Source organism: Ostrinia furnacalis, unplaced genomic scaffold (genome assembly GCF_004193835.3).
Source record: "Ostrinia furnacalis isolate ACB-3 unplaced genomic scaffold, ASM419383v2 OfSCF3339, whole genome shotgun sequence".
Classification (NCBI taxonomy): domain Eukaryota; kingdom Metazoa; phylum Arthropoda; class Insecta; order Lepidoptera; family Crambidae; genus Ostrinia; species Ostrinia furnacalis.
The window spans coordinates 24,769-46,906 of record NW_021133578.1 but is presented as its reverse complement, the minus strand read 5'-3'; the positions used below and the strand labels follow the sequence as shown (position 1 = coordinate 46,906).

General features: G+C 35.1%; 3 protein-coding genes across 4 annotated transcripts; all 3 read right to left on the bottom strand.

The window, feature by feature from the left end:
* Positions 1–4,127: 4,127 nt before the first annotated feature.
* LOC114357736 (UDP-glucuronosyltransferase 2B14-like) lies at positions 4,128–6,953 on the bottom strand. Its single transcript, XM_028311485.1, has 4 exons — positions 6,126–6,953; positions 5,809–6,031; positions 5,145–5,364; positions 4,128–4,529 (listed from the first exon to the last, which is right to left on the bottom strand). Exons 1-4 carry the CDS (start codon positions 6,936–6,938, stop codon positions 4,250–4,252), a joined length of 1,536 nt encoding a protein of 511 aa, XP_028167286.1. The 5' UTR covers positions 6,939–6,953; the 3' UTR covers positions 4,128–4,249.
* Positions 6,954–8,388: 1,435 nt separating this feature from the next.
* Positions 8,389–10,964, bottom strand: LOC114357741 (UDP-glucuronosyltransferase 2B14-like). Its single transcript, XM_028311491.1, has 4 exons — positions 10,143–10,964; positions 9,792–10,014; positions 9,291–9,510; positions 8,389–8,778 (listed from the first exon to the last, which is right to left on the bottom strand). Exons 1-4 carry the CDS (start codon positions 10,962–10,964, stop codon positions 8,499–8,501), a joined length of 1,545 nt encoding a protein of 514 aa, XP_028167292.1. The 3' UTR covers positions 8,389–8,498.
* Positions 10,965–12,032: 1,068 nt separating this feature from the next.
* LOC114357739 (UDP-glucuronosyltransferase 2B14-like) lies at positions 12,033–20,449 on the bottom strand. 2 transcript variants are annotated; one of them, XM_028311490.1, is made up of 4 exons: positions 19,592–20,449; positions 19,263–19,485; positions 18,523–18,742; positions 12,033–12,434 (listed from the first exon to the last, which is right to left on the bottom strand). In XM_028311490.1, the coding sequence occupies exons 1-4, from the start codon at positions 20,411–20,413 to the stop codon at positions 12,155–12,157; spliced, it is 1,545 nt and encodes a 514-aa protein (XP_028167291.1). In that variant the 5' UTR covers positions 20,414–20,449; the 3' UTR covers positions 12,033–12,154. The 2 variants fall into 2 exon arrangements, with proteins under 2 accessions (XP_028167291.1, XP_028167290.1); XM_028311489.1 differs by lacking the exon at positions 12,033–12,434 and adding an exon at positions 17,853–18,161.
* Positions 20,450–22,138: the final 1,689 nt, after the last annotated feature.

The window sequence follows — 22,138 nt, the reverse complement described above, 5'->3', positions numbered from 1 at the left end:
GGAGTTAACCGCTAGACCTTTAATTTTGATGATAATAATGTTACGGTTAATGTGATAAATTGAAAATTATTAATAATAACCGGTTATTATGAATAATTACCGACAGTCGCGGTAAAAGTGATAAATTAATCACATTTAACAGTGATTATTTAATAATTCAACCTTAGTATGTACAAACAAATTTCATAAAAGAGAACAACATCTAGTGTACGTGCTCGTGTACAGCCAAACTTTTGAACGTTTTGATATCATATATTAATATAATTTGGCATAATGAGTTTGGAATGTTTCTTGCATAATATTACTTTTCCATGATGCCTATAATATAATGTTTTGATTTAAAGTGAAAAATAGGTAAAGGTGCAGCGGGGGTGGCCCATGGGCCACCCCTAAGCCGCCTATTTAGTTTTATACACACATAAATGACCTCAAATTAATCACATTTACCAAATCATGCGGTAATTATACATAATAACCGGCGATTATTCATAATTTTCACATTTATCACTTTGACCGTAACAATAATATTATCAACAATGTATTTAAGACTATTAAGCTGAAAGCAATAGGATTATGAAATATTAACCTCTTTGTGAAGGCAAATAACTTAATGCTCACTAAGCTGTCTGCAAAATTTTGAGATTAATATTTGTATTTGTGTACTTGATCTTTGCAGCTTTGTTAGTTTAGGTACTTTAATTGTTTCAATATAAACCTGATCCTATAATTTTTTAAACTTTGTCACTTTTTAAGGAACAAGAAAAATCGACTTTATTTAATACACGGTATTATCACTTCTAGGCGTAAGTCAACTTCATTGTCTAAAAAATATGCCTTGGATTGGAAGGCATGATTTATTAAGTCTGAAACTAGATTCTTAGATTATACATATAGATTAGCCGATCCGCACCTTCCTGCAATCATTATCGTGTGTACTCAACATTGAGACCCTTACGCCCGTATTCAAAAACGATGATTGCAGCAAATCGAACACACAACATTCAATAGAGCGCTGTGATTGGTTCGTGTGTGACTCTGTGCGTCCACGCGCACTGTTAGACCTCATAGTAATGTTTGTGTATACGGGCGTTTGTGTTCTTCTTTTAAAATACTAAGGCTGAGTTGCACCACCTAAATTTTACCGAAACTATAACGATGGTGCTTTTTGTATGGATTTTGACAGATTTTTGACGTTTGTCAAAGTTAAAGTAAGATGATGCAACCCAGCCTAATGTTCAATTGTTTCCCTTTTTCAGTTACCGCAGAAATATCGTTCGTCTACGTACCCTCATGCAAGATCAGCCCCAGACTCCACTAGAGCGCGCGGTGTGGTGGACAGAATACGTGATCCGACACTCCGGCGCACGCCACTTGCGCGCGGCCGGCGCATATCCTTCTTTTGTTGAATATTATGAACTATACTTATGTGTTTATGGATTGGCAGCATTATTGGCTGTAGTAGCTGGACTTGTGTTTTCAGTGAGATGTTGTAGAAAGGTTTGGAAAAGTAAAGAGAAGATGAATTGATATGAGGGTTTTATTTCATACTTCTTACTGTTTGAATGTATTTAGAGATTTTTAGTGTGAATCAACGAGTTTAAATGATTCATATTTTTTTACTGATTCCTCTGAAGGATGTTTAGTTGTAGGTATAAAAATTAATGACCACGGGTTGGAAGACAGGCCAGACCTCCTACTAGGTGGACCGACGATCTGGTAAAGGTCGCGGGAAGAGCCTGGGTGCGGGCAGCGCAGAACCTTTCATTGTGGAAACCTTGTGGGAGGCCTTTGTCCAGCTGTGGACGTCATTTGGCTGAAACGAATAAAAATTAATAACTGTAACAGTTTCACCATTGCTGCAGTTTTTAAATTGACTAATTCAAAGTTCCCGCAGACTGCGTAAAGACTTTCAAGTGTGAGGAATCAATCATTAAATAGTTCATGAGAGTTTAATTTATCAAAGCGAGAATATACAATGAGGCTGAACGCACTTGTAAGTGTCATACATTTTCGAAATTTGGTATCGAACAAATTACTTTTAAGAAGGTTTCTAAGCAGTTTGTGAGTTAACGAAACAATATAAATAAAAGGTTCGTTCGTTCGTTCGTTTCAGCCGAAAGACGTCCACTGCTGGACAAAGGCCTCCCCCAAGGATTTCCACGAAGACCGATCCTGCGCCGCTTGCATCCAGGCACCTCCCGCGACCTTCGCCAGATCGTCGGTCCACCTAGTGGGAGGCCTGCCCACGCTACGTCTTTCGGCTCTTCTTCAAAAAAAGGCGACAAATAAAAGGTACATTATAATAATGATATGAATCAACAAAAGTTAGTGTGGAATTCCAGTACACGAAACAAAGCCAGGCAGTTTGTCATGCCACGATGATAATTACTACCTATGTACCTTAAAAAGCGTTCAAAATTCATAACAAACAGCTGGTAAATAATAGTTTTTGAATTGTGTAATAATAATAATTACGTCATTAGACGCGAGGAAAAACAGTAGCAGCAACCGGCCAAGCGCGAGTCGAACTCGTGCCCGAATGGTTCCGTACGAAAATTTTGTTGTTGTACCTATGACAAAGCCCCTCTAGTGTTTATTTTATTTTAAATTATTTCTTTTTAAAGTACTTTCGGAGTCTATTCCTTTCAAACAAACAAATTATTAGTATTGATCCATCTAAATATATATAAGTAAGGTGACTGACTGACTGACATAGTGATCTATCAACGCACAGGCCAAACCACTGGACGGATCAGGCTGAAATTAGGCATGCAAGTAGATGTTATGACGTAGGCATCCGCTAAGAAAGGATTTTACGAAACTCCACCCCTAAGGGGGTAAAACGCGATCCCCGCGTACGAAGTCGCGGGCTGCCGCTAGTTAGTATCTACATATTAGTATAGATTTCCATTATTTATTATTTGCCCCTGTATCACAGAAAACGTAACGACATTAGGAGTAAACAGAAAATGAAACAGAACTCCGTGACGTGAGGAATTAAGCTCCAGGATTCCCCGCCCTGTTGCAACGTCTTAGTCATTATACAAAATTACATTAATGAACTAATTTTCAAGCATGGCAACCTCAAATACTTGCGGCTTGAACATTCAACGTACAGCTGAAGCTACTAAGAAGGGATGTTAAGGATATGAAGTTTCGGTTATGAATACGGTTACGGATATTAGAATAATATTATACCGGTTTCGGTTACGGTTATGGATATGAAATCATTTCGGATTGTCCGAAAGTTTCAAATAATTTCGGTTACGGATATTAGAATTTAAAAAATGTAAAATTCAAATAGAAAGATGCTGCGTGATCCACATAGCCACTTTGTGCACTATGACGACACTCTATGATAAAGATAAAATAGGTCAGGTTTGGTTAGGGAATGACAGACAAATTACAAATATTAAAAAATAATAAGATTTAAACTCCACCTTTATCCGAAACTTTTGAATCGTTTCGGATACGGATATTTTTTTTATTTCTAATATCCGATGGTTTCGGTTACGGTTACGGATATCCATAACATCCCTGCTACTAAGTGCAGTTTCAACTTAATGGAAGCTAATAACGAAGGACGCGGTGCACAGTCTTCCCCAAATTGTGTCAGAAATTTGGACTTTATTGCAGAAATTTTAGAGTCTGTTAATTTTAAAAGNTTACCCTACTGTATTGTAATTGCACTGACAGTTTTAAGCAGCGATGGCATTCAAACTTCAACTGAATTCGAAAAGATAAAAGGTTGTAATTTAAAACTACATAATTTTGTCGTTAATGTGTATGTTAAGTATTTCCATTGAGTGAAATTTTCTGGCATTAATTTTAAGGAGCACATTTTAACCCGATCCGTAAACGAACTAAAGTCGCTGACAGCCCGACGGATTAGCAAGCTGAAGTGGCAATGGGCAGGGCACATAGTACGCAGAACTGACGGCCGATGGGGCAGCAAGGTACTGGAGTTGAGGCCTGAGGTTTAGTTGATAACATAATGACTTAACTCACGTAAATGATTTCTTTCTCACAAACAAGGAAGCTCTTGATCTGCATCTCACCTGATGGAAAGTGATGATCAAAACTTAAATGAAAAATCAATTTTGTATCACACTGTATTTATTTAAAACATCTTTATGTATTATCTAGTCTCGGTGAATAAAATAATCTTTGAATGATGAAAATGAAGAAGTTTTTAACTTTTAAGTAATGAAGAAAGAAATTGTTGTAAAAATCAAAGCAATTACACACATCAGTTCTTCTTTACTTTAAACGTAACTCTGAATAACTTCACATAAGTATACCTTAGCACTCCTATAACTACGCCTAGTGCTAGTCCTACAACAAATAACACAGTTATTACTAATTCTAACTCATAGTATTCTGCCAAAGAGATGTTCGCTGCAGGTGTTCGCAAGTGACGTGCTCCAGAGTGACGTATGGTGTACTCTGTCCACCAGACCGCGCGCTCTAGTGGAGTCTGAGGTTGATCGCGCATTATGGTGCGAAGGCGCACTATGTTGTTACGGTAGCTGTAAATTTTATTTCTATTTTAATTTTATTCATTATTCAACGAATTCCAGTCCCTAGCTGTTCGCATTATAAAAGCCTCATCGAAACGCTTAGTGCGAGCTGGTGGAATGTCAACAATACAGGGATGGTACGCAAACCTGCGTCTGGTTCCCCGATGATGGAAGGGGGCTGGTGGAATTAATTCGTGTAATTCTTTCGCATATTCTCCGAAGTGTAGCCTTTTACTGTAGAAAACCGATATGATATAAATAAAATATATCCTATATTATATCCTCCAGGAAAAGTATCGGTACTTAAATTCTTATTACCAGTTTTGAAACATTTTAGATTTATAAATTATTCAGACTTTTTAGATAGTCAGAGGCTTAGGTTTCTAACCACAAGGCCATTGTGCGTTATCATAGTAAATGGCTACCCCCACTCTAAACTTACCAGGGTATTTATTAACAACTCCACCCCTACGTCATAACACCTACCTGCATGGCAAATTTCAGCCCGATCCGTCAAGTGGTTTGGGCTGTGCGTGGTCTATCACCTTTAAGTTATTTATGTATTTAGATAAGAAATACTATTGTTTATAATGTGTAATCAATATACACTATTCTGCTACTTACGTATCATCTTTAAGAATCTTATTGATCCCTTCATTTAGTTTGTCTTCAGTTACGGTTTCCAAATCAACTCTGACGCCAATGCCGTAATGTAAATACTGTTCAGCATTGAATTCCTGGTCTCCAAATACTGGCATTCCAAGAAGAGGAACACCAGCTGTGATGGCTTCATCCGTGGACTGAAGCCCACACTGGGTTACGAATAGTTTAATCTTTGGATGTCCTAAAAATAGAATAAAACAAGCTTTTTTGGTTTGGTTCATAAATTATTACTAATCGTGGACGTGTACACTTCTATTTATTGTCGATTATAATTACACAATCCTTTTTTGTATCATTAAAAATACATAAAGTATTTTTATAATTGAAATTACATTAATTGTTTTTATCCTATAAAATAGTTATAAATAAAAAATATTTTAGGGTAGACGTTTTCAGTATCAGAAATTTACAAATTAAAATAATTTACTCAGAATTAACATTTATTGTTATTACGACAATACATTTTGTCCCTATAAATATGCTCCAATGATAAATTTTCATTATACTGGAGGAAGTTACAGGTCAAAGCAAGTTGGTGAGTCAAGATTTATATATTTTACTTATATTATAATTCATATTAACAACATTACTTACTCAGATTTTAGGACAAGACAAAATCACTTACTCAGAAGATCAGATTGTGGAAACCATTTTGAAATTCTTATATTTGGAGTGCGTCCAGGTAGTTCGTCTTGGTTCCATTTCCATAAAATGTTGTACGGCAATTTTGAGAATACGTTCACTAGCGTTTGTATTTTTTCGGGCGAGAACAATGCTGGTTCGACGTTTGAACCAAAACTGACGTATACAACTCCATTTTTAGAAGAGTCCAGGTAATTTTGTAGGCTCTAAAATTGAAATGGAGATTACATTAATTTAAGAAAATATGCAAAAAATTTCAAAACTTAGTTCAAGTCAGTCACAAGTGATTTATAAAATAACCTTTGGCAGATCTTTTGCTGGCTTCTGATGCATCCCACCAAGGTACACCACATTTGGGGGTACTGGACGATTGAAATCCCACAAAGGATGAACATTTAGAAAATACATATCCACATTCTTTCTTAATTCTCTCACTGTCGGAACATCTGGCCCAAACACACGTTTCATCGCATCCGAAGTAAGTCCTTCTATTTCTCGAAACAACGCATTGTAAACGTATTCGTCGTAGAGTACGTTGAGTTTCTCCCGCAAGGTGTGATTGTAGATTCGTTGATGCAAAGTTGTAGGATAAAGAATCGGATGTGTAGTAGCACCGAATACTTGATATAATATCGTACTGCCAGCAAGCGAACTAAATTGAATTATTGGTGCTTTGTGTATGTGAGACAGACCTAAAGGAAACGCTAGCGCTTCAACGATTATCAAATCAAACGGTCTTGGATCTTTCAGTATCTTTTGGACGGCTTTTGTATTAATCTGCTCTTCCAATAATGTTATCATTAATTTTAATATTGATAGGTTAAATACTAACTTGTTTTTATTTGCCCGAATCACCTCCCTCCATGTATTGTATGAAAGATCATGCACATCAATTTCTGCTAGATTTTCTGGTGCAGTTCCATTTGGGAATATAGGATCCGGGGTTATGACGACTACTTCATGTCCCCTTTTAGCTAGTTCTAGACTAAGAGGTCTGAAGACTACTTGATGACTTAAAGACGGTGTTGGATAGTAAGCAAGTATTCTGGAAGCTTCACAAATACCAATAATAGTCAAAACGCTTGTAAAACACACGACTAATAGACACGACATGGTTCTACGGTAGTATAACACAGTATGATGAGAAAAAATATTCGTTCTATGGATTGCTTACAACAGCCTGCCTAATTTAAATAACAAATGATTATTTAATTCTGTAATAAGTATGAAATTACTGTTTTATATTCAACGAAAATCTATTTTTCCATACAATTATTTTCCGATCTTTGAGGAACCATAAAATTCAGTTCATGATTTGAAGAACGGTCACGCCCCATACAAAAAAAACCCAGACCCGACAGAAACGAGACATACCTCAGTTTTTTTGTCATGTCTTAATTAGTTAAATTATTTATTTTTTATATTCGAAATCTATGTATAACACCAAAATATTAACCCTTTGTTTTTGTTTAGGCGTTATACAAAAACTAATACAAAATGCTTATGTACCACCTAAATTGGTAAATGTATGTACCTAAATGTCTATTACAGCTGATATGGAATGTATCTAGGTGACCTAGAGATACAACCGGATTATACAGGGTGGTTATACATATGGAACGATAAGTGATCTCACTCGATTATTTCTAAACTATACAAGATATCGAAAAACTAGTTACTGATTCTGAAAGTGCTCCACGAGCTCTTTCAAATGGTACCATTAATAGAGTACAGATTATGGAAGCTGGTAAAATTGAATTTTTGGATTTTGTAACTTATTATTTTTTCCACCCTGTATAATCCGGCTGTATCTCCAGGTCACCTAGATACATTCCATAGCAGCTGTAATAGACATTTAGGTACATACATTTACCAATTTTGGTGATAAATAGGCATTTTGTATTAGTTTTTGTATAACGCCTAAACAAAAACAAAGGGCAATATTTTGGTGTTATACATAGATTTCGAATATAAAAAATATATAATTTAACTAATTAAGACATGACAAAAAAACTGAGGTATGTCTCGTTTCTGTCGGGCCTGGGTCACAGATGACCGTTCTTCTTTGTCAGTAAATTGAAACAACATTAAAGCTCGATTCACATAAATATCAGTGAGGCCACAGTTCCGTCACAGTGTCCGCTCAGTTCAGTATCAGTGCTACAATGTTGCGTCAGTGAAATATTTGGAATGTTTTAAAATGAAGGAGAGCTGTTTCAATATTCTTGTTCAGAAACTATGAAGTAAGTTATTTTGTTTTTGATGTCGCGGCGGCGTCCGTGATCCGGCAAAAATATCGTCGTCAACGAATACGTCCGTGACTGCATGCCGGTGTCGGCACTGACACTGAGAGCACTGTGTCGTCACTGACACTCGCAAGTGGGGATGCGTTCATAGAAACTGTATGAAAGAATATTTCGCACTGTGCCGGTACTGAGCCTGAACTGTAACTACACTGATATGTGTGAATATTCCTTAAGCATCAGATACATAAAAAAAAGGAAATTGATACCTTTAATGGAAACGGACACCACAAGGAAAAATTAAAAATCCCACTGCACTGTATTTATTAAAACACCTTTATTTTCCTCTCATTAAATAAACAATCTTTTTATATTTGAACCGTAACTAATGAACTTTTAACATTTGAACAAAAAAATACAATTACACACATCAATTCTTTTTTACTTTAAGCGTAACTCTAAATAACTTCACATAAGTATACCTTAGCACTCCTATAACTACGCCTAGTGCTAGTCCTACAACAAATAACACAGTTACTACTAATTCCAACTCATAGTATTCTGCCAAAGAGATGTTCGCTGCAGGTGTCCGCAAGTGACGTGCTCCAGAGTGACGTATGGTGTACTCTGTCCACCAGACCGCGCGCTCTAGTGGAGTCTGAGGTTGATCGCGCATTATGGTGCGAAGGCGCACTATGTTGTTACGGTAGCTGTAAATAATAATTATTCATTAGACAAATTAATATTTATTTTTTTCAGGTTTACCTAATTAAAAAAATAAAACAAAAACCTTATAAATAAAAAAACAAGATGCTGCCTTGGGTTAGGGGCCTATATTATACAAAATAAATTTTATAAAATCCGATTTGTATGAAAAATAAAATAATTAAAATGAAGATATCAATTTTCTGACTTAACCATACCATTTATATGACCATGTTAACATGGGCTAGTGTCGGCTCATATACCCATTTAACACCCTGTATACTCCAGGAAAAGTATCGGTTCTTCAATTCATAAACTATGTAGTTTTGAAATATTTTAGATTCATAATTAGGTACTTAGACTTTTTAGATAGTCAGGTCCTTAGGTTTCTAACCACAAGGCCATCGTGCGTTATCATAGTAAATGGCTACCCACTCTATTCTTATCAGAGTATTTATTATCAATTAGAGATACTATTGTTTACATTGTGTAATCAAGAGACACTTCTGATACTTACGAATCATCTTTTAGAATCTTATTGATCCCTTCATTTAGTTTCTCTTCAGTTACGGTTTCCAAATCAACTCTGACGCCAATGCCGTAATGTAAATACTGTTCAGCATTGAATTCCTGGTCTCCAAATACTGGCATTCCAAGAAGAGGAACACCAGCTGTGATGGCTTCATCCGTGGACTGAAGCCCACACTGGGTTACGAATAGTTTAATCTTTGGATGTCCTAAAATAGATTAAAACTAATTAAGATTGAAATAGTAAGACATGGGTCATATGGTAACGCGAAGTTTATTGTACTCACGGCTTGATCTTGTAGATTTGATGTTTCTAATTTACACCGAATTAAACACATACAATACTTTGGTCTAAGACGAAGTCATTTTGACCTGTGACCTGGTTAAGTCAACTTAAATGACTATGATAATAATTATGAATATTGTTTAGGGAACTACGCCAAATTACAAATTACAGTTAGCAAATAAAGTTTGGATTTTGAATACTTACTCAGAAGATCAGGTTGTGGAAACCATTTTGAAATTCTAATATATGGAGTGCGTCCAGGTAGTTTGTCTTGGTTCCATTTCCATAAAATATCGTATGGCAATTTTGAGAATACGTCCACTAGCGTTTGTATTTTTTCAGGCGGGAACAATGCTGGTTCTACGTTTGAACCAAAACTGACGTATATGACTCCATTTTTAGAAGAGTCTAAGTAATTTTGTAGGTCCTGAAATAGAAATTGAGATTAAATAGTACGTATATTTAAAAATATGCCACATAAATAAAGTTACTAACTTGAAATAAGTTTCGAAACTATACTTGAACTATGTTTATATTATAATAATTTACAATTACCTTTGGCAGATCTTTTGCTGGCTTCTGATGCATCCCACCAAGGTACACCACATTTGGGGGCACTGGACGATTGAAATCCCACAAAGGATGAACATTTAGAAAATACAGATCCACATTATTTCTTAACTCTCCCACTGTCGGAACATCTGGGCTAAATACACGTTTCATCACATCCAAACAAAATTCGTCTACTTCTGGAAACAACGCATTGTAAACGTGTTCATCGTAGAGTTCGTTGAGTTTGTCTCGCAAGGTGAGATTGTAGATTCGATGATGAAAAAATGTAGGATAAAGAAGCGGATGTGTAGTAGCACCAAACATTTGCAATGGTATCGTAGTGCTAGCTAATGAACTAAACTGAATTACTGGTGCCTTGTATATGTGGACAAGACCTAAAGTACATACCGCTATCGCTTCCACGATTATCAGATCAAACGGTCTTGGATCTTTAAGTATCTTTTGCACGGGTTCTGTCTTAACCTGTTCTTCCATTAATGATATCATTGATTTAAGCATTGACGCGAATTGACTGCTTGCCATCTTGTTTGCATATTCCTGAATCGACTTTCTCCATGTCCTGTATGAGAGATCATGCACATCTATTTCTATTAGATTTTCTGGTGCAGTTCCGTTAGGGAATATAGGATCCGGGGTTATGACGACTACTTCATGTCCCCTTTTAGCTAGTTCTAGACTAAGAGGTCTGAAGACTACTTGATGACTTATAGACGGTGTTGGATAGTAAGCAAGTATTCTGGAAGCTTCACAAATACTAATAATATTCAAAACGCTTGTAAAACACACGACTAATAGACGCGACATGGTTCTACGGCAGTATAACATAGTATGATGAGAAAAAATATTCGTTCTATGGATTGCTTACAACAGCCTGCCTAATTTAAATAACAAATGATTATTTAATCTAAATATATAAAAGGAGAAACTGACTGACTGACTGACAGATCAACGCACAGCCTAAACGGCTAAACGTAGGCACTTGAAATTTGGAAGGGACGTAGCTTAGGTACCGTAGAGGTGCACTAAGAAAGGAATTTCCGAAATTCCCACGGGAACGGGAATTAGCGGGAAAAACGGGATTCACGCGTACGAAGTCGCGGGCGGCCGCTAGTTCTGTAATAAGTATGAAATTACCGTTTTATATTCAACGAAAATCTATTTTTCCATACAATTATTTTCCGATCTTTGAGGAACCATAAAATTCAGTTTATGAAATTTGTCAGTAGATTGAAACAACATTCAAGCTCGATTGACATAAATATCAGTGAGGCCACAGTTCCGTCACAGTGTCCGCTCGGTTCAGTATAGTTCCAAAATACTGAACTGTCCTATCGATGACATTGACAGCGGGGCGCCACTGTCAATATCGAATCGCTGGTTCCGATTTTTGCCATGTTGGAAACCATAAAGTTGAACGATGGTAGCGCCCCCCTGTCATTGAGTTTGGCGGGACAGTTCAGCGTGGGTCATCTATATCAGTGCTACAATGTTGCGTCAGTGAAATATTTGGAATGTTTTAAAATGAAGGAGAGCTGTTTCAATATTCTTGTTCAGAAACTATGAAGTAAGTTATTTTGTTTTTGATGTCGCGGCGGCGTCCGTGATCCGGCAAAAATATCGTCGTCAACGAATACGTCCGTGACTGCCGGTGTCGGCAGTGACACCGAGAGCACTGTGTCGTCACTGACACTCGCAAGTGGGGATGCGTTCATAGAAACTGTATGAAAGAATATTTCGCACTGTGCCGGTACTGAGCCTGAACTGTGACTACACTGATATGTGTGAATCTTCCTTAACATCAGATACATAAAAAAAAGGAAATTGATACCTTTAATGGAAACGGACACCACAAGAAAAAATTAAAAATCCGACTGCACTGCACTGTATTTATTAAAACACCTTTATATTCCTCTCATTGAATAATCAATCTTTTTATATTTGAACCGTAACTAATGAACTTTTAACATTTGAACAAAAAACAACAATTACATACATCAATTCTTCTTAACTTTAAGTGTAACTCTGAATAACTTCACATAAGTATACCTTAGCACTCCTATAACTACGCCAAGTGCTAGTCCTACAACAAATAACACAGTTATTACTAATTCTAACTCATAGTATTCTGCCAAAGAGATGTTCGCTGCAGGTGTTCGCAAGTGACGTGCTCCAGAGTGACGTATGGTGTACTCTGTCCACCAGACCGCGCGCTCTAGTGGAGTCTGAGGTTGATCGCGCATTATGGTGCGAAGTCGCACTATGTTGTTACGGTAGCTGTAAATAATAATTATTCATTAGATAATATTATTTATTCAGGTTCACCTGAATACTTTAAATCCTCCAGGAAAAGGCCTTATGCCAGTTTTGAAATATTTAAGATTTATAAATCCAGACTTTTGAGGCTTGCGTTTCTAACCATAAGGCCATCGTACGTGATTATAGTAAATGGCTCTCTATTCTTATCAGAGTATTTAATTTTATTATCAACAAGAGCTACATTGTTTCATTTGTGTGATCAAGAGACACTTCTGTTACTTACGAATCATCTTTCAGAATCTTATTGATCCCTTCATTTAGTTTGTCTTCAGTTACGGTTTTCAAATCAACTCTGACGCCAATGCCGTAATGTAAATACTGTTCAGCATTGAATTCCTGGTCTCCAAATACTGGCATTCCAAGAAGAGGAACACCAGCTGTGATGGCTTCATCCGTGGACTGAAGCCCACACTGGGTTACGAATAGTTTAATCTTTGGATGTCCTAAAAATAGAATAAAACAAGCTTTTTTGGTTTGGTTCATAAATTATTACTAATCGTGGACGTGTACACTTCTATTTATTGTCGATTATAATTACACAATACTTTTTTGTATCATTAAAAATACATGAAGTATTTTTATAATTGAAATTACATTAATTGTTTTTATCCTATAAAATAGTTATAAACAAAGACTACTATTATATGTTATAAATAAAAAATATTTTAGAGTAGACGTTTTCAGTATCAGAAATTTACAAATTAAAATAATTTACTCAGAATTAACATTTATTGTTATTACGACAATACATTTTGTCTATATAAATATGCTCCAATGATAAATTTTCATTATATTTGAGGAAGTTACAGGTCAAAGCAAGTTGGTAAGTCAAGATTTATATATTTTACCTATATTATAATTCATATTAACAACATTACTTACTCAGATTTTAGAACAAGACAAAAGCACTTACTCAGAAGATCAGATTGTGGAAACCATTTTGAAATTCTTATATTTGGAGTGCGTCCAGGTAGTTCGTCTTGGTTCCATTTCCATAAAATGTTGTACGGCAATTTTGAGAATACATTCACTAGCGTTTGTATTTTTTCGGGCGAGAACAATGCTGGTTCGACGTTTGAACCAAAACTGACGTATACAACTTCATTTTTAGAAGAGTCCAGGTAATTTTGTAGGCTCTAAAATTGAAATGGAGATTAAATTAATTTAAGAAAATATGCAAAAAATTTCAAAACTTAGTTCAAGTCAGTCACAAGTGATTTATAAAATAACCTTTGGCAGATCTTTTGCTGGCTTCTGATGCATCCCACCAAGGTACACCACATTTGGGGGTACTGGACGATTGAAATCCCACAAAGGATGAACATTTAGAAAATACATATCCACATTCTTTCTTAATTCTCTCACTGTCGGAACATCTGGCCCAAACACACGTTTCATCGCATCCGAAGTAAGTCCTTCTATTTCTCGAAACAACGCATTGTAAACGTATTCGTCGTAGAGTACGTTGAGTTTCTCCCGCAAGGTGTGATTGTAAATTCGTTGATGCAAAGTTGTAGGATAAAGAATCGGATGTGTAGTAGCACCGAATACTTGATATAATATCGTACTGCCAGCAAGCGAACTAAATTGAATTATTGGTGCTTTGTGTATGTGAGACAGACCTAAAGGAAACGCTAGCGCTTCAACGATTATCAAATCAAACGGTCTTGGATCTTTCAGTATCTTTTGGACGGCTTCTGTATTAATCTGCTCTTCCAATAATGTTATCATTAATTTTAATATTGATAGGTTAAATACTAACTTGTTTTTATTTGCCCGAATCACCTCCCTCCATGTATTGTATGAAAGATCATGCACATCAATTTCTGCTAGATTTTCTGGTGCAGTTCCATTTGGGAATATAGGATCCGGGGTTATGACGACTACTTCATGTCCCCTTTTAGCTAGTTCTAGACTAAGAGGTCTGAAGACTACTTGATGACTTATAGACGGTGTTGGATAGTAAGCAAATATTCTGGAAGCTTCACAAATACTAATAATAGTCAAAACGCTTGTAAAACACACGACTAATAGACACGACATGATTCCACGATAGTTCTGGTAGTATAACATAGTGTGATGAGGAAATCTTTATGTTTGCTATGAATGACAATAACTAGTTCTCCAAATTGTTTACAGTAGCCTACCTAATTTTAATGACAAATGATTATTTAATTTTGTAATAAGTATGAAATTGTCGTATTTTACTAAACGAATATCTATGTTTCCTTACAAACATTTAGCCATTTTTAAAGAACCATAAATTTCAGTTTCATGAAATTTGTCGGTAGATTGAAACAGATACATGAAAAAAAATGGAAATTTTTCAGGGTGGTCAAAAATGTAAAGTCTTAAAGAAAAATTTAGATTCCTTACATCGAGGTGTGACCGTGTACGTATCTGAATCACCCCCATGTATGTTCCACGATTTTGCTTTATGAGATAGTAGTTAATTTTGTGATATTTTTAAAGTTTAATGACCTAATAAATGCTTTAAAAAAATTTATCTTTTTTTTTTGGGTCGTATTTTCTCAGATTTTTTTTGGATACATTTGTTATTATTTGCTGATGTTTAAAAAAAATAATCACTTTCCTATATTTGATGCATGATACAAAAGTTTTGCTAGAAATATTAAAATTATGATTTTAGTAGAACAATATCAAATTTTCAACTTAAATGTTTAAATAAAAAAAAGAACTTCCATAGGTCCAAAACAATATTAAAACTGCGCAAGTTTCCTGAACATTCATAATAATACAAAAAATGTGCCACTATTTCCTGTAATCGCTCCACTAAAGTGGTAAGTCGGAGATTCCGTTACATGTTTTTGACTTTCTTAGAGTGAATTAATATTGGAAATTACGTAGAACAGATTTAGAGAGAATAACTGGACAGAACATGTTTTTATTCTCCACGAGGAAGTTCTTGCCCTCATTCATACCTGATTCATACCCGGTGATTAGGCTGAAGGTGGAAGGGAACTTCAACTACAGAGGAATTATGGCTTCCTTTTTCCAAATGCCGGAATACAGTTATGCTATTAACATTATTGTTATAGTGACAGACTTAAGAAAATAGAGTTGCTAGCCAGGCAGTGGTAATCAAATCCGAGACCTCTAAAGCATACCTCTTACCACTTGCTAATAGACGTAGAGTAATAAATTTACATTCGTTTTGTAAAATACTAATAACAAAATGCAAATAAAACATACTTAAACGACCTGGTTTTTCTTGTATTGTAAAATAACTGAAAAGGACTTCTACTTAAATCCTTTCTTACTCCCCTAAAGTGTATGAAAGTTGTGTCTGTTCTACTTCTAACAATAGATGATTTTATTAGCTATCACATGATATAAAATACTTACTTATTAGTATTAAGGTGCCCACGCTTTCTTTATTAAAACATCGGTAAAAGGGATAAGAAATTTAAGACCGTTTTCACCATCAATCCCTAATTTTTATTTGACCCCATAAAAACAAAATTTCTTTTGTTTTACCATAGATATGAGTCAGTTAAAAATAAGGATTGATGGTTAATTCGGGCATTACAGTCTCATTTAATAAATCGACACCTTCAGGTTCAATTGTCGTATAAACCATTTTGGCCAAATCGAGTTATATATACCATTTTAATCAGAATTTTTTTCTCTATCGAGCTGTATATTCGAAATATTGAAATTCGCTAAAAAAATGTTTATACGCCCCAAAAAACTATAGCGTAAAAGATAAATAAATACCTTATAAACAGTGTAAAAACCGAACACTTGTTTTTGGTATTTTTGCTAAGATGTATCAACCATACATTTTTTTAAGCCAGGACGTAAAACTGTCTCGTAATTGAAAATGGTTTTTACGCCTTAAGACATGGCGTTTTATGTCCAGATTCAACGTCGTTAGTCCACGTATTCAATATGGTAATTATCTGTTTCATATTCATATTTATTTATTTATTACATCACATATGTATGTATGTACAGTAAGTAAGTTTTTCTTATTTATAAAGTTAAAGAAAGTTGATTGTTTCTACTTTTGAAGATAATAACTAGATAGGTTGCTTTCAGTACATCCGTGAATAGTAATGATGACCGGGTCATGAAATCGAAACTCTATTTAGTCCGTCAGACAGAGAATTAGAAAATTTAGACTCATACTTTAATTTTTTCCCATAATCGAAGAATTACTGTATTATATTGAGTTGAAATGTCGCGCGACGTCACTTTTTAGTAAAAATTCTACTCAAGCGTGACGTATCGCGCCATTTCAATTCGATGTAGCACTGATATTATTAAATTATGAAAGAAAATAAAAAATATGAGTCTCATATTTTCTAATTATCTGTTTGACGGACTAAATGTGATGAATTCAAGACTTTTAAACAAAGAAAATAAGCCATAGTGTGCTCATTTTATACCCTTTTGAGATGCTCTGTAATAGTTTATTACTTTACAAGTACTCCAACTTTTAATTGTTGCCAGTAGTGGTTACTTTTAGCTGTAATTTAAATTTGGGTTTCTTGTAAAGATACAAATTCCTTAGAGAAATTCTCAAAAAATTACAAATCCTTCTCCTGAGCATACTGGGGCTCTTCTCTTCATGCAAAATGTATCATAACCAAACGAAATCAGAATCAGAGAACCAGGAAAGCTGTCTTAATGTTTTGCTGTAATTGTATTTTTTTGTTCAAAATTTATGGTGATTAGTTTTGTTTAGAATTATTAGAAATATTATTTGTTTTGCCATAATTTTCCTGCAAAATGTAAAAAAAATGTTATTTTTCGTATGCAAGCAAATTTATTATTTCTACCTCAACCAAATATAGTTTTTACACTGTTAAATATCTTTGTGCAAATTCTCTAAACAACAAAAGCCTGGAAATACTAAACAATACATTATTTACATACATAGTTTTAATAATACATTTGAATAAATCACTTTATCAATGGGTATATAAACCAAAAAAAATACATCTAATGGTCTTTAAGCCATCAATTTCAGTCTCGTGTTTACAAAAAATTCAAATACGACGTAAAGAGTTATTTTTAGGTCAAATATAATGGGTCGTATAAACCACCGAGTGCCTTTTTCAACGACGTAACTCCAAGCTAACTTTAAAACTACTGAAGATGCCCATTTTTTAAATATTTAGACTTTTTCATCGCAAAAATTGAAAAATGTTTTCTCTTGGACATTTTTTTATAACTTCTCAAATAAAAAAGTTACGAATTTTTTATTAAAAAAAAAAATCGTTTTTTGGCTCTCCTGAAAAGTAGGGTTTTGGTTTATACGACAAGTGAACCTGAAGGTATCGAAATAATCTGAACCATTTATAATGAACAACATGTTCAATTTTAGTATTTTCAAGTTCCGAGGAAACATTTGAACAAAAAAAAAACAATTACACACATCAATTCTTCTTAACTTTAAGCGTAACTCTGAATAACTTCACATAAGTATACCTTAGCACTCCTATAACTACGCCTAGTGCTAGTCCTACAACAAATAACACAGTTATTACTAATTCTAACTCATAGTATTCTGCCAAAGAGATGTTCGCTGCAGGTGTTCGCAAGTGACGTGCTCCAGAGTGACGTATGGTGTACTCTGTCCACCAGACCGCGCGCTCTAGTGGAGTCTGAGGTTGATCGCGCATTATGGTGCGAAGGCGCACTATGTTGTTACGGTAGCTGTAAATAATAATTATTCATTAGACAAATTTTTTTTTTCAGGATTTCCAAAATAAAAAAATATAATAAAAACCTTATAAATAAAAAAACAAGATGCTGCCTTGGGTTAGGGGCCTATATTATATACTCCAGGAAAAGTATCGGTTCTTCAATTAATAAACTAGTTTTGAAATATTTTAGATTCATAATTAGGTACTTAGACTTTTTAGATAGTCAGGTCCTTAGGTTTCTAACCACAAGGCCATCGTGCGTTATCATAGTAAATGGCTACCCACTCTATTCTTATCGGAGTATGATTTATTATCAAATTAGAGATACTATTGTTTACATTGTGTAATCAAGAGACACTTCTGATACTTACGAATCATCTTTCAGAATCTTATTGATCCCTTCATTTAGTTTGTCTTCAGTTACGGTTTCCAAATCAACTCTGACGCCAATGCCGTAATGTAAATACTGTTCAGCATTGAATTCCTGGTCTCCAAATACTGGCATTCCAAGAAGAGGAACACCAGCTGTGATGGCTTCATCCGTGGACTGAAGCCCACACTGGGTTACGAATAGTTTAATCTTTGGATGTCCTAAAATAGATTAAAACTAATTAAGATTGAAATAGTAAGACATGGGTCATATGGTAACGCGAAGTTTATTGTACTCACGGCTTGACGTTTCGGCTGCAATGCTGCAGCCGTGATCACAAGCAGAAGCGAAAGTTTAAAATCGTGTAATAAGGATTTGGTCCTTTACTTGTTACTGATGATGTACGAGTACACAACTATTAATTTATAGTCACATCAGTCGGTGCACGTTAGGTACTTTTTTATTGTTAAAAAGACACTAGTTTATTTATTATTGATATTGCTAATTAAGTGCTAGCATTTAAATCATTTTAATATTATGAAAAATCTTGTAGATTTGATGTTTCTAATTTACACCGAATTAAACACATACAATACTTTGGTCTAAGACGAAGTCATTTTGACCTGTGACCTGGTTAAGTCAACTTAAATTAATATGATAATAATTATGAATATTGTCTAGGGAACTACGCCAAATTACAAATTACAGTTAGCAAATAAAGTTTGGATTTTGAATACTTACTCAGAAGATCAGGTTGTGGAAACCATTTTGAAATTCTAATATTTGGAGTGCGTCCAGGTAGTTCGTCTTGGTTCCATTTCCATAAAATATCGTATGGCAATTTTGAGAATACGTCCACTAGCGTTTGTATTTTTTCGGGCGGGAACAATGCTGGTTCTACGTTTGAACCAAAACTGACGTATATGACTCCATTTTTAGAAGAGTCTAAGTAATTTTGTAGGTCCTGAAATAGAAATTGAGATTAAATAGTACGTATATTTAAAAATATGCCACATAAATAAAGTTACTAACTTGAAATAAGTTTACAATTTAAAATAATTAACAATTACCTTTGGCAGATCTTTTGCTGGCTTCTGATGCATCCCACCAAGGTACACCACATTTGGGGGCACTGGACGATTGAAATCCCACAAAGGATGAACATTTAGAAAATACAGATCCACATTCTTTCTTAATTCTCCCAATGTCGGAACATCTGGGCTAAACACACGTTTCATCATATCCAAACAAAATTCTTCTACTTCTGGAAACAACGCATTGTAAACGTGTTCATCGTAGAGTTCGTTGAGTTTCTCTCGCAAGGTGAGATTGTAGATTCGATGATGAAAAAATGTAGGATAAAGAAGCGGATGTGTAGTAGCACCAAACATTTGCAATGGTATCGTAGTGCTAGCTAATGAACTAAACTGAATTACTGGTGCTTTGTATATGTGGGACAGACCTAAAGTACACTCCGCTATCGCTTCAACGATTATCAGATCAAACGGTCTTGGATCTTTAAGTATCTTTTGCACGGGATCTGTCTTAACCTGCTCTTCCATTAATGATATCATTGATTTAAACATTGACGCAAATTGACTGATTACCATCTTGTTTTCATATTTCTGAATCAACTTTCTCCATGTATTGTATGAGAGATCATGCACATCTATTTCTGTTAGATTTTCTGGTGCAGTTCCATTTGGGAACATAGGATCTGGGGTTATGACGACTACTTCATGTCCTCTTCTAGCTAGTTCCAGACTGAGAGGTCTGAAAACTACTTGATGACTTATAGATGGTGTTGGATAGTAAGCAAGAATTCTGGAAGCTTCGACAACATTATTGACAAACAAAACACTTGCAAAACACGCAAATAACAGACACGACATGGTTCTACGGTAATCTTCACTACTCTGGTATAATAAAATAGCGTAATGAGGAAATCACTTTGTTTATGAAGTGGCTAATAATGATAATAAGTTCTGCAGAGTCATGTTAATTTAGATTGTTTACAAGGTACTTAATTTGAATGACAAGTTGATATAATGATAAGCATAATATTATTACACACTAGGTATGTAGAGTATTTTTTGATAAGTTAACTGACGGACTAATTAAAACTCTTGCTTTTTGACCCAGGCAACATCCCCATTGGATTCTGCTAGCTTTTCCTGCAAGGAATTTTTGGCACAGAATTTTTATTTAAAGAAGAGATTAAACTAGGAATAATCTTTTGGGTTATAACATGACGCACTCACTACCTACAGAAAACACGTGTGATTCTAAAGATGCAAAACAGCATTTTTAGTGATCCGTATTCAAACGGGGCCCTATTACTAAGGCTGAGTTGCACCACCTAACTTTTACCGATGCTTTAGTTTTACAGAGTTTGACAGATTTTTTGCGGTTGTTAAAGTCAAAATAAGATGGTGCAACCCAGCCCAAGACTTCGCTGTCTTTTTGTCTGTGACCAGGCTGTATCTCATGAACCGTGATAGCTAGGCAATTACAAATATTTAAGAGGGACATACAACAACAAAATTGTCGTACGGAATCCCTCGTGCGCGAGTCCGACTCGCACTTGGCCGGTTTTTGCTACTGTTTTTCCTTGCGTCTAATGACGCACATTATTAATTATACACCAAAAAACTATTGTTTACAAGAACCTTCTGGTTACTTTAAGAATTTTGTACGCTTTTTAAGATAAATTAATCGGTACAATACAGAATATCATTGTTCCTTAACAATTTTGTGTTACGTGTAAATTTTTTGATTACAGACATTGTGTTTTAATATTATTATTACAATGTACCTTTTAAGTATATTGTCATGTTAACTAGTCAACATTGTAGACAGCTAAGATATGCTAATTTAATTCTTGATTTAATTACACAGGTAAATTGTTTTTATGAATGGTGCCGGTACTAACGAAAGGGGCCAGTTTTAGCTTCTACTCTAGAATCTTAATCTTGGGCCCAGTTGCTGGAAGAAAGAAAAAAAATTCTATCCAGTGATTTGACCTGTGGTTGAATTAATTCGATAGTTGGAATTTTACATTTCGATTTATGTACATCGCACTTCCTAGTGCTAAGTCCTTCAGCATCATTATTTCTCGCTTTGCTTTTAAAATTGAAAAGCTCGTTTATGTACAAAATATTTTCTTATTTCGACCATTGAAGGCGGTTCCACTACATGCCTTAGCAGAATTGTAGGGCGCGGAAAGCCGTTTATGCCTCAAAATGCTTAGAGCTAAAAATTGAAATGGGATGGTTGTTTGTTGAGCGTAGCGATAAGCAGAGCGGGTGACGGTTTTAAGCGAGTGGTTCATGACTTTTTAAAGATTCAGCCAAAGCAACGCGTGCAGATGGCGGTCTGCAGGCGCTGATTTAGCTGAAGCTAAGCGGTATTTATACAAGATGTCATATAATGAGCTTGCCAAACTTAAGAAAATGATAGACTAATGGATGATGAAACCAATGAAACTTAGAAGCCTTTTATGGCCCCAAGCCATAATATTTTTTTCGGTGTGGTATGTTGCAAGGGCCATAAAAAATTTAATTTTTCTGCTCACCTATGCCAACATCTTAGGCTTAGTTTAAGCTGTCGCGGGCCGG